Source organism: Vicugna pacos, chromosome 16 (assembly GCF_048564905.1).
Source record: "Vicugna pacos chromosome 16, VicPac4, whole genome shotgun sequence".
NCBI classification, from domain to species: Eukaryota; Metazoa; Chordata; class Mammalia; order Artiodactyla; family Camelidae; genus Vicugna; species Vicugna pacos.
This window is the reverse complement of record NC_133002.1, coordinates 41,151,611-41,168,547: the sequence shown is the minus strand read 5'-3', so window position 1 is coordinate 41,168,547 and position 16,937 is coordinate 41,151,611. Positions and strand designations below refer to the sequence as shown.

The 16,937-nt window shown below is 53.4% G+C and overlaps 1 protein-coding gene across 5 annotated transcripts; it reads right to left on the bottom strand.

The window, feature by feature from the left end:
- Positions 1-829: 829 nt before the first annotated feature.
- On the bottom strand, positions 830-15,584 carry LGALS9 (galectin 9). Of its 5 annotated transcripts, none has more exons than XM_006211973.4 (11): positions 15,466-15,584; positions 9,984-10,075; positions 8,947-9,148; positions 7,984-8,094; positions 6,800-6,895; positions 5,120-5,155; positions 4,818-4,868; positions 4,011-4,055; positions 3,494-3,582; positions 3,245-3,407; positions 830-1,538 (listed from the first exon to the last, which is right to left on the bottom strand). In XM_006211973.4, the coding sequence occupies exons 1-11, from the start codon at positions 15,502-15,504 to the stop codon at positions 1,392-1,394; spliced, it is 1,071 nt and encodes a 356-aa protein (XP_006212035.1). In that variant the 5' UTR covers positions 15,505-15,584; the 3' UTR covers positions 830-1,391. The 5 variants fall into 5 exon arrangements, with proteins under 5 accessions (XP_006212035.1, XP_006212033.1, XP_015101327.1 ...); XM_006211971.4 differs by having other exon boundaries at positions 4,011-4,052; XM_015245841.3 differs by lacking the exon at positions 6,800-6,895.
- Between the last annotated feature and the right edge of the window lie 1,353 nt (positions 15,585-16,937).

Below are 16,937 nucleotides of genomic sequence, written 5' to 3'. Positions count from 1 at the left end.
GCAAAAGTTTACATTCGGACATTGGAAATTCCTGCCTTTTCTGACCTTTCTTTGTTGGTCTCCAGGCCAAAAGGTGTGGCCCCTTATCAACCCAAAGATTCCTGCTTTTCTTTCTCTGCCAGGGACCCCTGGTGCTTATGTATGTTTCCTGCATTTGGCTTGTGCCCCTCCTTTCTGCTCAATTCCTGTCATTTGGTCTGTGTCCCCCTTTCTCTGCTTATATCTAGCTATCTGCCTGCTCTAACGGTTGCCAAGGTACTGGGTTCTTGGGGTTAGCAGGATGGGTTGGTGTTGGAGACACAGAGCTGGGCCCCCCTGCCCTGGCCCAGTGGCTGGTACCCCCCTACACTGAGCCCCTTTCCCACCACATCCTAACCCCTGACACCGGGGGCTCCGTACTGGAACCACACAAACAGGTCTCTCTTCCAAGTCAGCTTCTCGGGAGCCCACCTGCCTCCTCCCCCGGCTGGAACGCCGGGTTCTGATGAGCCCGCCCTGCCATCCTGCCATCCAGCCTCTGGCTCTGTGCCGCCCCTCTTGGGCTCTGGTCGAGCCCTTGGCCCATCTCAGAAGCAAGGGACCATTTCCTGGGTTCTCCTCTGTGACCAAGCTTCCTGCATCAGAGCTTCCTGTTCAAGAGGCTGCGTCTCACACCCTTCTGGGGTTTGTGGGGGACCCACTGGGAGCAGGATGTCAGGAACCCCTCTGATCAAAGTGAGCCCACGCTCTCTCCTCACACTCCCCTCAGCCAGGACCTCCCCAATTCCAGAGACTCCAAAATGTCTCCAAACTCATTTAATAAACAACCGCCACCCCTGCATATGTGCCGACAAGCATTTTTCTTTATTTGAAGGACACGGGGAAAGGGGAGAACCCTCTGCTGAGAAGACTCCTGTCAGTGGGGTGTCATCAGGGTAGCTTTTCCAGAGAGTATAAGAAGAGGTCAAAGGTTGGAGAAAGGGGAGGGGCCAAGGATACTCCCTGCCACGTGGAGTGACAGCTGGTGACTTGGAGCTGGGTGGACTTGAATGGGGGTTGGTGATGTGGTTGAGAGGCAGGTGAGGCACAGGCCTAGGCTGGGGGCTGGGGAAGGCCAGGCCCCTCCCTTTCTGCTGAGGGGACTGAACTTGGGGCCCACCTGCATGGACCACTCCTCCCCTTTAGGATCTGGGTGCTGCCCCCACTGAGGAAGGCAGTCCTAGCCAGCTGCCCTCTCTGCTCCAGGCTGACTGCCACCAGAGCAGAGCCAGATGGGGCCGTGGTCTCGCCAGCAAAGCCCCACGTCCTCAGCAGGCTGGGAGGGGCCGGGGCCGGGGCTGGGCAGGTTAGGGGTGATGAGGAGGTCTAGGCAGTAACACGACCCAGCCCTCATCCCCAGGCCCAGGGATCACCTATGTCTGCACGTGGGTCAGCTGGATGTCGCCGCCCACCTCCAGGCTGTTGATGGCGGGCAGGTTCTTCAGGCGGTGGTAGTATTCAAAAAGGTGCTGACCATCCACGGCCACCCTGAGGCCATGGCTTTCACACATGATCCACACCTAGACAGAGAGACCCCGCATTTACACCCCACCTGGACTGTCCTTAGAACTGAACGCAGGCTTGCACCTCCCTCCCTCCTTCCTGCCTTCCTCCAACGTTAGTTAAGCAAGACCCACACCTTATTGGAGCCACACCAAAGGATTCACTCTTCACCGAACATGCCGCGTGTCCTTCCCTCCCTGTACTTTTACAGATTCTGTTCCCCGGCCCAGAACACCCTTCCCCCTGTGCTCCCTGCTCTGCCCATCTTGTCCGTGTGTGTATCACTGCCCACCCCCCTTCCAGATTCACCCTCCTCCAGGCAGCCTTCCCTGCCTTTCCCCACCTCCTGACCCCCTCAGGCCGTGTCCCCCACCCCCATCTTCACTCTCCAACTGGACCCTGAGCCTCTAGGGGCAGAAAGACTGGCTTGTGTCATCCGTGTCCCTAGGATCCAGCTGATAGGAGTGCTCGGTGCCTGCACTCTGGCAGCGGCAGCCTCCTAACTCGTCCTTCCCACCCCAACATTTTCCAGGAGGCAGATCTGTTAAAATGTCATCATCCCCATCACATGGCTAACCCTAACAGCACACCCACTGGGCACTGTCCTAAGCGTGTCACAAACACAATTTCATTTCCTTCTTCCATCTCTGTGAGATCAATATTATTATTTGTCCCATTTTTAAGATAAGAAAATTGAGGCACAGAGCAGCTAAGTCACTTGCTCGGGGTCACACAGCTAGTTCCAACACTTTGTATTAAAATCCAAACTCCTTTTCATGGCCCACAAGGCCCTACATCAGTCATTTTCAACCCTTGGGTAAGGAGTATTAGGGCATATTTTAAAATATGGGTGCACAGACTCACTCCCTCATCAGCCTGAGGTGGGGCCAGGCATTGATTTTTCTTTTCTAGCTCTCGGGTGATTTGAATGTGTAGTCAGGGTTGAGAACCCCTGCTCTGTGCGACCCGGGGCCTCCAGCTGCGCCCCCCTCTCCACTCTCCTGGAAGCCCCTGGCCTCCCGCTTCCTAGACAGGCCACGCCCACAACCCCCCTCATTTGTGAGAATAGCTACACCCTCTGCTGCCTGCGAGATCTGTGCACGGCGGGCTCCTACCACTGAGGTCCCAACTGCTCTGTGGCCTCCTCTGAGACCCACGCCAGCCCTGGGTCTCACTCATCCCTTATTCTGTTTTGCTCTCTGCGTAGTACTGCTTGTTATTCCGCAGTGATCTGTCCATGCATTCATTTCCTTGTTCCTCCCCCACCTCGATTGTAAACACCATGGGGGCAGGACCGGGACTGTCTGCATCATGGCTGTCACTCCAGCACCCGGGGCTACCTTCTGCTCAGAGTAGGCCTGGACACAATAGCTGATAAATGTTTGTTGAATGAATGAGTGAGCAAGTGAATGAATAAATGACACTTCATTCTTGGGTTCGATCTGGCACTGATTGGCTGTGTGACCTCAGTGAGTAACCTGCACTTGTGAGTCTGTTTCCCAATCTGTAAACAGCCGATAGTACCTGCCACCTACCTTGTGTGGGACAGTAGTAGTAAAATGATAATGACAGTCACTTGGTGAACACTGTCTCTTCTTCTGGGCCCAGCCCTCACCCCAGAGGCATCTGCTCCCATCTCGATCAAGGTGCCCCCAATGCCCTCCACCTGCTGCCCCACTTGCCCCTTGAGAGTCCCTCTGAGCACTGGGCTGTGGCATCTCACCGAGAAGTTCTGGCCCCGGAAGAAGGGCATCTGTCGGGTCAGGCTTCGCTCCTCAGACCCCCAAGAGCTGTTGATCTGTGTGTTGCGGACCACGGCATTCTCATCAAAGCGGGGATTCAGGTGGAAAGCGATGTTGCTCCCGGAGCGCAGGTTGATGTAGAACCTGGGGGCGGGCCACTCCCATGGGCTCTCTGCCCGGAGCCAGGGGGCTGGCCAGAATGACCTCTCCTCCCCCGGAGCCCTGCTCACCTCTGAGCACAGGGCAGGATGATGCCCGACACGATGATGCTCTTGGAGGGGTACAGCCCCCCCGGGATGGAGGTGAAGAACGGCATCGGCTGTGGGGAGGAGAGGGGCAGCAGGGGGAGCTTTGTGCCAATTTCTGTGAATTTGGATTGTCGCCTGGGTTTGTTAACTGTGCCTAATATATTTTCAAGAAAGAACTCCATAATAATTTTACTTGGTTCAGTAAATGGCAAAGGGAGACTTCACAGAGTTCCTCCAATTAATGGCTTAAACTGTCATGAAAACAGCCTGGGCTGGACACAAAGGATGCTTGTGCTGAGAAGGGAAGTCTTACAATATATCCACGGTGACAGGAAGATTTTAAAGGTGAAAGCCCCTTTCGAAAGTCTTCTCAGTTACTTGGAAGTTTTCAGAACTGTGGTTTACTAAGGGACTGCTTTTAATTTTGTAAGCTGCCCTTCAGCCCCCCACCCTGCACAACACAAACCAGACTTCTGCCTCTCCCTAAGAAACCACTTACATAGGCTGGGTTGGGATACGCCATAGGTGGGATCATGGGATTCTGCTGGAAAGAGATCAGGAAGTTCAGTGTGGGAGTGTGCGCGCACACACACGTACACACACACACACACACACAGACACATACACACATAGCCATACACACATGTGCGCATGCGCGCGCACACACACACACACATAGACACGCACACATATTCATACACACATGTGCGCACGCACACACACACACACACACACTCGGACCCTAACACGTCCTAGAGGGGATGCTCCAATGGCACACTGAGGTCGTGAGGCCTCAGCCCTCAGATTCTCCCATTCACTTTCCCTCTCCTGTCAGCCTTGGTGGGACTTCCTGCCGTGTTCCTGGATCCCAACACAGCCACCTGCCCCTCAACCCCTCCAAGGGCAGCCCCACTGACTCCATGCCTCCCACGTGATTTGCACCCACAGGAGGAGAACAGCCTAAGCCTGTGGTCAGCAGTGACATCCTGGGGGCTCATCCTCAGGATGCAGGGTCTCATATCCAGATGCTGGGACCACTGCACTCCCCACCAGGGACAGACCAATTTTCCTGCTGGTTCCTAGGGGACCTGTGCCTTGGGCCGCTGGGTAAATCCAGCCTAATCCAGAATCTCCCCTGTCCTAGGAGAGTTTTATGTGCGTGTCTCCTGAGCAGAGGGCCCAGCCCCAAACATCCCCATCCTTCTTGCTGAACTACTTTCTTCCAGCCTCTGAGCCTAGAAAATTCTGCCCTTGGTTAAGGGGGAATGTGGTGGGGTTGTGAGCAGACTAGAGTGTTCAGACTTACAGGGAACATCTGTCCAGGGGTGCTCTGCACAGTGTGGACGAACCTTTGAGTCTGGAGGAAAGAAACCGCGTTTTGACCGCATTTTGACCAGCCTAAAGACCACCACCCGCCACCAGAGGGCACCACTCAACACTTCCCCCACCCCGGAACTCCCTCCTGCCATCACCACCATAGCCAAGCGGAAGGTTGCGGGGGATGGCCTCGGCTGCCCCACGCTCCAGTGGGAGAGGCCCTGCCTCTTCCTTTTAACCCACATGAAGAACCAAAGTGAAGAGATTCCGAAGAGGGCACAGGAGACTTACCATGGGAGCCGCAGTGGCTGGCCAGATCCCTGGAGACTGAATGGGATGAGAAATCAAAATGGTGGTTAACATTGGAGCCAGGGGAGAGATGACAGCAGAAACTGCGGTAAGAAAGTTCCCCTCACACACACGCTGCCTCCTTCCTGCTGCCAAGCAAGTCTCCTTGAGCCTGTGGCACACAGCTTCTCACCTACCATCCCAGGTACACTTTGGTTATGCAACAGGGTTGGGGGTGAGGGTCGGGGTTAGAGGAGGGGGAACATCCCCACCGGCTCCTGCAGGGGATGGAGACCATTTAGCTTCCCTCAGCTCCCAGGGGCAAAACCATTACTCCCAGTGCCATATCTCACCCATAAGGTGAAAGATAATATTTGCTGAAGGCCTATTGTGTGCCATGCTCTGGCTTCAGCGCTTGATGGTGAGAGAGACATCCTGTCCTCCTGTTTCTCTGGTGAGGCAACCAGACTCAGAAAGATTAGGCAACTTGCCCAAGATTACTCAGGTAGCAAGTGATGAAATCCGAAATGATACCCAGTTCCGGCTGATAGTGTCCACCACATCCCATCCTCTCCAGGCCACGGCCAGAGTTGGGCTGCCCTACAAAGGCTCCCTGGAGCTCTACCAGTCCTGAGGCAGCATGGCAGGAGGCCGGTGCCCTAGCTGCACTGTGCTGGGCACAGGAGAGCTGGGCAGAGAGACACTCCTCCCCTCAGAGTCCCCACTGCTTCCGTGACCAAAGAAAGGGCCAGGCCCTGCTCCCCTTTCTGTCCTGGACCCTGTCTTCACCCAGCCAACTGTTCCTTTGGCAAACCACATTCCACATTCGTTAACTGAGTCTCCTGTGTGCCAGGTACTGTGTAAAATGCAGGAGGTACTTGAATAAACCAGCCACAAATCCCAGCCCACAAGGGGCCTGCGGAGTGGGGTTGGGGAGGAGTGAGGGGAGTGACGAGGAGACACACAGAAGCACATTTACAGTGGGACATGGTGACTGACATAACACAGAGGTGTCCAAAGTCTATGGGACACAGGGGGAGCATCCAAGGATCTGCCAGTCAGCGACAATGCCTGGAGGAGGGACATTTAAGCAGAGCATTGAAGCGCCGTTAGGGGTTGGCTGGGGGTGAGTGGCAAAGGGTGCTTTCAGCACAGGGACAGCATGTGCAGAAGGCACGGGGAGCCCGAGAGAGCCCCCAGTGAGCAGTAGGGGCTGCATGAGCTTCCTGGGTGAGGAGTGAGGCCGGGAGGGAGGCTGGGGCAAGACTGGGGAGGATTGTGCATCCTCTGCAGGCCCGGCTGGGGAATCTGGGCTTCATCTAAAAGGGTGTCGGGCCTTTAGGTCTTTAAAGCAGGGGGAAGATGTGATCAGATGTGGGTACAGGAAGGTCACTGTGGAGGTAGGTGTGTGGTGGGGTGAGGGGACTAGACCATGGTCTGAGTGGTGAAGGGGCAGACGCCTGGACCAGGGTAGTGGCTTTGGGAGGAGAGGTGTTGGTGCCCTGGAGAGATAATGAGGGGAAGAAAGAACCAAGGACAACTGTCAGGTCCTGGGCTGGGGAGTGTGAATGGAGACAGGGAACCTCTGGGTGGGCATGACGGGGTCTGGAGCTGGACCAGTCTCTCAGACCCTCTGTCTTTCCTGCTGACGGCTCAGCCTCCCCAGGCCTCCATCCGACTCACTTTCGGTTTGCGCCCCTTGTGCTTGGGTGGGAAACAGGCAGGCTGGGAGAACTGCGCCCTGGAGAGGGCGGGCTGCATGGGAGCCACGTGGGTGTTCTGTTAAAAGAAAGGGGGCCACAGGGTGAGGAGAAGCATGAATGGAGCCGAGGAAGAGCGGGAAAGCAGGCACCAGGCCGGAGGGAGAGAGCCAGGCAGCGGGGCAGCAGGGTGTCCAGGAGGGGCAGAGGGAGGTCAGGCCCCGGTGAGTGACAGCAGGCTGGCAGCTCCCTCTCCCACAGGGGAGAGTTGGTGGAGGGACTATCCAATGTGAGGGCCAAAGAGAAAGGAGCTATTTGCTGAGGGCCTGCAGTGGGCCTTTCCCATCTGAGGTGGGCACACACTCAGGTACCCAGTGGTGACAGTAGCTCCACCTGGGGCCCTGCAGACTGTGCGCCCAGCACACCCTAATCTTCCCAGTTTTCACAAAAAGCCAGAAATCCAGATTCCTATGTGTTATCACCTGATTGTTTTTTTTTCCAAATTGTAAATAGATACAACATAAAATTGGCCACCTTAACTATTTTTACGTGTGCAATTCAGTGGCATTAAGTCCATTCACCACCATCCAGCTCCAGCACTTTTTCATCTTGTGAAACTTCTCCTGACCTTTCATATGGTGGTAACACACTGAAAAAATTTAAAACATAGAGAGGTTCACATAGACCCGGGTGTGGCCCAGGCAGGCTGTTCGGTGCCCTCTGACATGGATTGCCTCACTGAATTCACATTAACGACCCGTGGGGAGGCCATGACCGTGTTCCTGCCCAGGTGAGGAAACTGAGGCTGGGAGAGGCTAAGTCGTTTGTCTAAGGTCCCCCAGCCGATGTGAATGGCAGAGCTGGAGATTTGACCTGGATTCAGTTTGGTTCCCACGCCTGGGTTCTTTCTAGAACCACAAGGCCTCCTAACCAGGGTGGAAATAGAGAGTGACAGAGACAAATGGCCTAGGGGTCCTGGACACTGAGACAGGGGTTCCAGACAGAGACAGCGACACGAGAAGGATGAGACAGGAGAGCCAGAGGTGTGCCCCCAGAGTCACCTGGAAAGGAGACTGACTGGCACCTCTGGCCCCACCCAGCAGGGCCTGGGCACAGCAGGCTGGGCTCACACCCAGCCTGGGACAGGTGCCAAGTGGACAGTCTGACCTGGAAGCTGACATAGAACAGCTGCACGGCTCCCGTGACGGAGATGGTGTTGACGTGGTGGAAGGGCACGCGGTGTGCATACTGCACAAAGAAGTTCCCGTTCACCGTCACCTGCCAGGATGAGTGCAGCTTTCAGGAGGGGAGCCCAGCCGGTGGGGGGAGCACACCTGAGCCGCTGGGACCCCTGCGTCTAGAAATTTAGACCTGCATCTAGTTTTCACATCCACCCTCTGAAGTTGGAAGGCATCAGCCTTCAGAGCTGCCCGAATTTCAGGAACATGCGTGGGATCCAAAGTGCATCCAAAAGTAATTCCTACATGGCTCTACTTTTTTTTTTTTTTTTTTTTTTTTAGTTCTTGTGGTTGTTTGTTTTTTGCATTAGGTTTGTCTTTCTAATCCTAGCTCACCTGAGGTGTTATTTAAATATGCATAAAATGATCCGGAGTTAGAGGAGCGGTGACCACAGGTTGCATATTGAGGGAGTGGGCACATCCTTGTTCACACAGAGAAGCACAAATACCAGTGTCCTCATCCACACCCTCTCCCCAAGTCCAGAGACACTGCTCTGCTTGCAAAAGCAATCTGCAGTGCCATGCAAAACGAAGCCGTTTATAAAACCTGGAGGATAAAGGCTACAACAATGTAACAGAAAAACATCTGTGATCAGAGACCTGGAGTAGAAGAAGGGCTACAACAGAGGAATGGAAATAACTTGGACTTTAAAGACCCAGGAGGTCAAGTGGCTACTTATCTAGTTCTGATTTCTGAAGTAAAAGACGCAGCAGGTTCACCTGGAGATGCAGGTCAAAGTGTATAAGGAGACTGCAGCCACCGTAATGTCCTTAAAAGGAAATGGTCCTCTTATCCGTACAAACGTGTTGTTCACGTGACTATTTAAAGGCTCTTCGCCGAGTCTGATAAGACTAGGGCAGTGGAAGGAAAGGGAGGAGAGTCCCTGCTCACCTTGAACTCCGAGCTCTGCACCAGGAAGAGGAGCTCAAACGGGCTCCCCCTCTGGAAGGGCATTTGCATCTTCCTCTCCTCAGGCCCCCAGCTTCCCTTCTGCTTGGTGTTGCAGACCACATACCCACCCTCTTCAAACCGTGGGTTGAAGTGGAAGGCGATGTCATTGTCACTGTGGCCAGTCTGAAAGTTCACAGCAAACCTGGGCGAGGGAAATCAGATCGTGCTGGGAGACCTGGTTTGCTGCCAATGGCAGGAATGCAAGGGCCTAGCACCTTTGACAGACATCTGCCTGGGGAACCTGCCCACCACCTGCAGGGCTGGCTCGTATCCATCCTTGGTTTGTTGCCCTCTTTTTGTTCACCTAATTTGCATTTAGTGGGTTTTTGTGCAGTTACTGCATTTTGCCCATCCAGTGTGCTTTTCTAAAACTAAGTAGAAAATGGGTAGAGAAATTTGTATTCAAGATGCAAGTTGAGAAACATAACTAGAAGCGGGAGGTGTTCACGCCGAGTGGATGCTTCTAGGAAGCCAGCCCATGTCTGCTCAGTTGAGAAGGAGGACAGATGGAAAGATTACATGACATTGGATGAGCCACACCTAGAGAGGCACTATCTAATGCGGAGGCACAACTAGTGCCCAGGCCTGTGGACCTCAGTGCCTGCACCTGTCCCTCAGCAGAGGTTGGCATGTGTCCACCTGACCTGAGGATACGTGTGAGTTCTTCCCTTGGAAACAAAGGAAGTTGATATTTTTGCAAATCTGAGTCTTCATTTACGAAGTTCAGTCCTAGAACTTTTACCTCTAGGCTGGCCTGCTTCTCTCCTTAGTCTGTGAGCCCCCATCATCCCCAGGTCTTTGGAGAATCTGTGTTAACGATGCCCTAGATGCTCCTGGTAGGTTGGCAGAGGTGGGTCCTTCTCATCCCCTGAGCCAGGTGCGGGCAGCTCGGAAGATGCTGGGTGGACCACCCTGAGCTGACAGGCATCATGGTTCGCCCAGGGGCAAGGCTGGAGAGAAACAAAAATGCCAGGTACCTGGTTCCACCGGAGTAAAAAGTAGTCCCACTGACAGTAATCTGAAGTCCATCCTGAAGACCCCCTTGGATTGTCCCAGTGAAGGGGACGATCTGCAGGGAGAAGATAGTGGTCAGTTAGGGAACCTGCCTCCTTCCGTGCCTTCCATGTGTTGGCCGGCTTGGGTGTTGGGCCCGGCACTTGGGCCGGGGCGGCAGTGAACAGGACAGCTCAGCCCCACGCACCTTCCAGGCCCATGAGGAAGCCGACTGGAAGCAAGGAAGTTACACAGACATCCTGAGGTTGTGAGAAGGAGACCTCTGGGCTCTGAGAGAATGTGACAGGGACAAAGTGACAGCTTCCAAGAGGAAGAAGCAGCTCAGCCCTGAGCTGGGAAGGAACCAGGGGAGCGATGGGGCGGCTGGGCCCTGGGCCATGCTCCTAGCAAAGGCCCCCAGGGCCCTGGGTGGGGATTTAGGAGGCTGGAGGAACCAAAGAGACACCAACCTATACTAGACGATAAGCCTTCTGCTCACCAGAGTGGGCCAGGAAGAAGACCTCCTCCACCCTCCTGCCCACCCCGCCTGGTGACGATGGTGACCAATGACCTTTGCCCTCCTGCTGCCTCAGGTAGTGCCTCTTCCTGGGTGGTCTCTGCAGCCACAGGGCTGCCCCCTCTTCTACTCCTGCCCCTGGGCTCCCATTGCTTCCCCCAGGCCCTCGGCTGCCTCCAGAGTCCTAATGCAGCATCTCCACCCCGCCAGTCTCCATCACTTTGTCACGTTCTCTTTCCCAGGCCTCTTGAAAGGCCCCACGGTTATGGTGAGGGATGCTTCACTTTCGAGCCACGCATATTCCAGATTTGAATCCTAATTCTGCCACTCGTTACCTGATTGGCCTTTGGAAGCTTATTTGACTGCTCTTTGTCTGTTTCCTCGTTTGTAAAATAGGGATAAATCCCACCTTCTGGGTACGATTGATGATTAGGTGAGAAAAAGTCTGTGGAAGAGGCTGGCGCATAGTAGGTGTCTTTCGACCCCCCCCCCCGCTTCCACCCTGGTCTCTCTGAGCAAAATTCCCAAATTGCTTACTTGTCAACTTTCAAAGCTTACTTCCAGAATGCCTTTTATCTAACGTGGTTCTGCAGCCTGCACTGAACATAGTTCAATCTCCTAGTCAATTTTTGCGTTTTTCAAATTGCTGAAGTCTTTTCTACCTTCTCCTTTAAGTCACTTCCCTACAAAAATTAAGTGCTTACAGGAACCAAGCAGGTGATGTGTCTGAGTGAGATGGCCAGGTAGGGTACAGTAGGGAGTGGTGGGGATTGCGGCAAAGTGGACACCATCTTCCATCTCTAAAGGGGCAGTGTCCACTCAGCTGTAACTAGTGATTACCATCGGGCCCAGTGTTGGCAGAGCTTCCAAATTTTTAGGAGAAGACAGGAATCATGATTTTTTTTTGGAAAACTTTACAATTCCTAGGGGGAAAAAATCCTTTAAAAAGGATTGTAGAAGACTTCCTTTATTATTCAGCTACATAATGAAATAGTTGAATCGTAAGATATGCCTGGATTTGCTTCAAAATAATCCAGGGGTAGAAAGGGAAGTAGGGTTGGGTAGAGATGAAGCAAGATAGGTCATGAGCTGAGAATTGTTGAAACTGGGTGAAGGGTATGTGTGGTTTATGATACTATTCTCTCTGCATTTAAAATTTTTCTTTAGCAATAAGTTAAAACAAACATCATACAGGCCAAACAACAAACACCCAGTAGCCCAATTCAGTCCTAGCTTGTGTCCTTGAGTTACAAACCACTCAGAATCCAGGGAAACCCCTCCTAGCTCAGGGTGCACAGCTGGCCCAGTGAGAGAATGAGCAATGCCAGGATCCCATTTGAACAGACTCTGCTCTCCATGGACCTTTGGGAGAGGGATCTTTTGTGGCATCTGAACTCCGCCATTAAATACTTTGGTGACCTTAAGCAGATCACAGCTTCTCTGCATCACAAGTTCTCTCTGTCATTTCTGTCCATGCCAGTGATTTTGGAGAAGCAGTGGCAACCTGACACAGTCATGGACCAGCATGGCAGACTTCCCTGAACAGTCCTCCCCTACTTTGTTGGTTGAAACCTGCAATTCTCTTAAGAACCTCCCATACCATCATGAGAGACAAGGCTTAAAATGCACATCCTCAATGAGCACCAGACCTTCCCTTCAGCACACTAAGGTGTAAGGAGCTGAAGGCAGAGGGTGATGGACGGGGTCATATATGCACAGGAGGAAGGCAGGACGGAAGCAGGTGTGCAAGGACCATCGGGTGGGCAGTACAGGTCAGTCTTAAAAAATGATTCCCACTAGAAAAAGTTTTGTGAGATTTCAGTGTCTTGAACCATCAAATTCTGGCAAACAAAATAATTTCAATTGACTATACCCCAACAGACAAGGATACTCTTTGCAGCATTATAATAGCAAAGAATCAGAAAGAGTCTAAAAGTCCACCCTGAAGAAAGTGGTGAAATAAATTATGGTGTTTCCATAACAATGGATTCTATGTAGCCTTAACTAGAAAGGAAGAGGAGGGAGGAAACTGTCTGAGAAACTGATATGGAATGATGCCATATGTATTTTAAAAATGGGTGGAGGAGGCTAAGTGTATGTATTTACTTATTATGGATAAAATCTTTCCGGCAGGATTCAAAGAAACTGCTGACGTTGGCTGACTCCAAGGAGGGCATGGTGGACTGAAGAATTACCACGTCTCATCCACCCCACCAAAAACGTCCACATTCTAATCCCTGGAATTTGTGAATATGTTACCATACGAGGCAAAAGGGACTTTGCAGGTGTGATTAAATTAAGGATCCTGAGATGGGGAGGTTATCCAGGATGATCCAGGTGGGCCCAGTGTCATCATGGGGTCCTCAAGGAGGGAGGCAGGAGAGCAGAGTCAGTAGGAGATGTAACAACAGAAGCAAGAAGCTGCTGGCTTTAAAGAAGGAGGAAGTGACCATGAGCCAAGGCATGCAGGCCACTATGGGAGCCGGAAACGGCAAAGGAACCCATTCTCCCTTGAAGCCTCTGGAAGGAAACAGCCTTGCCACTGCTTTGATTTTAGATTTCTGACCTCCAGAAGTGTAAGAGGTTAAATTTGTCTTTTTTTAAGGCTGGCCAGCCAAGGACCCCCCTGTGTACGTGTGTGTGGTCTTAGCAGAAAACAGCAGCACCCGCTTTTGCTCAGGAGGATGGATTTTTATGCTCAATTTATGGTCCCACAGCTTGGGCTCGCCTCCCGGCTCTCTGTGCTGGCAGCTGTGATGTTGAACAAGTCACCTGACCTTTCTGCACCCTAGTTCCTTCCTCTGAACAGTGAGACAAGGGCGCTGCCAGCATAGCATTGTTCTTGACAGGAATAGGTGAGAGGCCATGTGGAAAGTACTTGGCAGCAAAGCCTTGACATCAGGAAGAATTAATCCCTCTGCTGGGTCAGAACTTGCTCTCAACTCCTGGCCGTGCCTGCAGGCTGAGGAATTTTCCCTCTTCTTCCTCTCCAGCCTGGAAAGCAGAGCCAGGCCCTCCAGGCCAGAGGGTGAGGAGCCCCTTCTGGTGGCCCAGTGTCACAGAGGCCACCCAGCTGCAGCTGGCAGAGGGGCTCACCCACAGGAGGCAGCTTGTAGCCAAAGGGCACTGTTGCCCTCTGGGGGCCAACCTTTCCCATCTGTGTTATCCTCACAACAACCCTGGCCGTTATTAGTGCCACTTTTACAGAATGTGGATGTGGAAACAGGCACAGAAAGGTTGGGTATCTTGCCCAAAGCCACACAGCTGGGAAGGGACAGAGCCGGGTTTGAACCCTGGCACCCATACTTATAACCACCGCACGAGCTGCTTCTCTTGATGAAGCCCAGAACATCCTCACTGAGGGCTCCCCAGACCGACCAGCAAGTCCTGCCCTGCTTGTGGTGCCAGCTGCCCTCCTGGCCCTCCGAGGCAGATGAGGCTGGCGCGGTGTGAGTGAGAAACAGGCAAGGCTCCCGGGGCAGGTTCTCGTGGTGTCAGCTCCTCAGTGGAACGGCCGACCTGTGACTTTCCTGCTGCACTTAGGAGGAAGTGAGGTGCCTGGGGTCAGTGACCTGGGAGAGGGCAGCCATGTCGGGTGGACGATGCTCTGAACACTTGTGGGGGCTGCCTGCCCCCAGCCTCTTTCTCATCTGGACTCCATGGCCCTGTTTTGAGTCTCTCCTGCCCATGGGAGGAGTTCCCTTCTGATTTGAAATCTTTGGCTTTTGAATCCAAGGATTGGAAAATAAAAATGCATCACCAGAATAAAATGTCAGGGCTTGGGAGGGACTCTGGGTCCCCCATCTGATGGAGAATGAGCCCCACGTGACACTGATCTTGAGGCCACCACCGAGGTACCCACTGGGTAGTCCAACTTCCTCCAGCTCCACCCTGGAAGCCCCCACAAGGTGGGCTGAGGGCCACCTGTGACTGCCCGGAGGAAACAGGCCAAGCCAGGCCCCTGCTGAGGTGGGCTTGAGTGTGGAGCCCCCGCAGCACTCCCCCAGCACCTGCTGACCCGCAGGACAGGCTCCATCAGCCCCCAGCTGGCCCCTTGAGAAGCCCTTCGCTGATGCCGAGAGAGAGTCCTCCTGCAGGGCCGGGCTCGGAACACAGTGACCACAGAAAGCCCCTGGCCCGGGGCTGCTGCCTGCCTGGCTCGCCTCACAGCACTCTCTCTGTGGGTACCTCCCTCTTCCAGGGGGAAATCAAGGCACCTCCCTTCTCCACACTGCGGGGACAGCCCCGTTTACTCTTACTCCCAACACGGGCCCTCTGCAGACACCCTGACCTGCCCTGCCTTGTTCACTCGGCCCTCAGGGAGCAGACACCGCCTCAGGAGGCCTTCCCTGCTGCCCCTGGACTCTTAGCGATACTAAACACTTCTGAAGCATCCACGGTGGGCCAGACACTGTTCAAACCCTCTCGATGTGCTCCCTCGCTTAATCCTCACCCCAACCCTGGGCGGTGACTCAAGGATTACCCCTGTGTTACAGATGCGGAAACTGAGGCCGAGAGAGGTAAAGGTAACTTGCTTCGGGTCAAGCGGCTAGTAGATGTCTGATCCCAGGGAGGCCGTCTCCAAAGTGAGTGCCTTTAACTGTCGTGCTGGGTTGTTATCCTCCCCAGAAGCCGTGGTTACCTCTCCTTTCACACAAAGAAACCATCCTTCTTCTAGTTTCTACTTCTGCCCATCTTCCCCCACTGAGCACCTAGAACAGGACAGGCACCCGGAGAGAGCCCAGGAAACGTTTGTGGGATGAATGAATCCCAGTGATGTTCACCCCCTCCAGGCCTGAGAGGCACAGTGAGGCAGCATGGAGCAGAAGCTGTGTCAGGACTGCCCCAGCTGGTGTTGCTGCCCTTATTGTGTTCTCTTTGGGACACCACCTCCCCTCCACCCCCAGCCACCTGCAAGAGCTGAGGCCGCCCGCATCCCCGGAACTCACTGGGTTCAGGTAAGGAGGCTGGGCACCGATGAAGGCCATCTCTTCACTGCCTCTGTGGTCACCGCTGCTTTGAACACTGGCCAGACCGTCCTCTGCACTGGGGAGGACCTAACAGAGGAATAGAAACTAAAGCAACTTGGCAGTTGTTCAGTGGGGAGGAGCCAGGAGCAGAAGGAAGTAGGTTTCAAGAAAGGGAGAAATGTAGGGTGCTGAGGGAGGAGGGCGGAGGATGGGACTCAGGGAGAGGGAAGTGAGTGTCTCTCATCCAGTGACCTTTCCCTCCTCGCTCTTCCTGCGCTCTGCCCCTGAGACCTAGCAGTTAATATAATTCATGTGGATTCAGAGATCCTGACCACACTGACACCATAGCGAGCTTCTAGATGACACTGCCCATGACTCTGTGGCTGCGTCTCCCTTGATCACAGTGTCCAGAAAACAACAGAGCTGCTTAGCAGGGCCCGTGTGGTTGGGCGCTGCCTGTCCACAGGGTGGCAGTCGTGGTGGTGGGAAGGCCTGGTTATACCCATTTTCCACACTGAGAAACTGAGGCTCATAGAATTGAAGGGTTGTATCCAAGGTCACACAGCTAATTAGTGGCAGTCTGAGCCCTATGAGGCTCCTTAGGTTCTCAAAAAAGCATTCCTCCCCTTTACAATTCTATTCCTCATCTAAAACTATCATCATGTAGAAAGAAAGGTTTTGCAAATAGAAAACCTCATAATGGAGGTTATGTTATCCTTGAGATTAGCAGTGCCCCAGAGCTTCTGATCCCTCTTCTCTGTGACCTTCTCTTCTTTTCTCCCTCTCTTCTCATCTCTTCCTTGATTCTAGGCTTCAGAGTAGGGAGCGGAGAAGTCTCAGACATGATGGAACATTCCAAGTGTCGTGGCCGTGGCAGGAACATGTTAAATAAACTGTCTTTAGCTAGCTTCAGCACCTTGTTTAGAGAAATGATTGATTTAAACAGGGACTCAGGATAGGCTGGGTTGGGGAGCACGGCAGGGAGGAGAGATGTGGTGACAACAGACCCACCTGAGGTCAGGAGGCCCCTGCCATGTGCTCTTGCGGTCAAGCCCAGGTGAGCAGTTGAGGGTCATACAGACACCACTTGGGTAGCAGGGGTCCCGGGGCCATGCAGAGGTCTGCACCTTTGTTCCTTCCTGCCTTGCTGCACCAGAATTTGCAAAGGCTGACTTTGTAGAGATGTTCCAATAGATGGAGGCCCTAGGCCTCCTCTGTCCACCCTCCACTCCCAATTTATTCCTGGATCAACCAGAATTTGACTAGATTTAAGGGGCAGATGGCACAGTTGGAGAAGAAAGGAGAGAAAGAAAGGAAAATTTTTTGCAATCCTCTTTGACACCAGGGACACAGGGATAATTTCCTCCTTGATTAGGATAGGGAACAATTGGGACCCTCATTCATGGCAGCTTGGAGTGTAAAATAATACAGCATTGGAAACTGCTTGGTGG

What these genes read in the sequence shown, in the direction of transcription:
- LGALS9 (XM_006211973.4), bottom strand. Translation starts at nt 15,504, where the DNA reads ATGGCCTTCATCGGTGCCCAGCCTCCTTACCTGAACCCA. An exon ending in AGCCTCCTTACCTGAACCCA is followed by an intron (nt 10,076 to 15,465) that starts GTGAGTTCCGGG and finishes TTCTCCCTGCAG; the next exon opens with ATCGTCCCCTTCACTGGGAC. An exon ending in TGTTCTATGTCAGCTTCCAG is followed by an intron (nt 6,896 to 7,983) that starts GTCAGACTGTCC and finishes TTCTTTTAACAG; the next exon opens with AACACCCACGTGGCTCCCAT.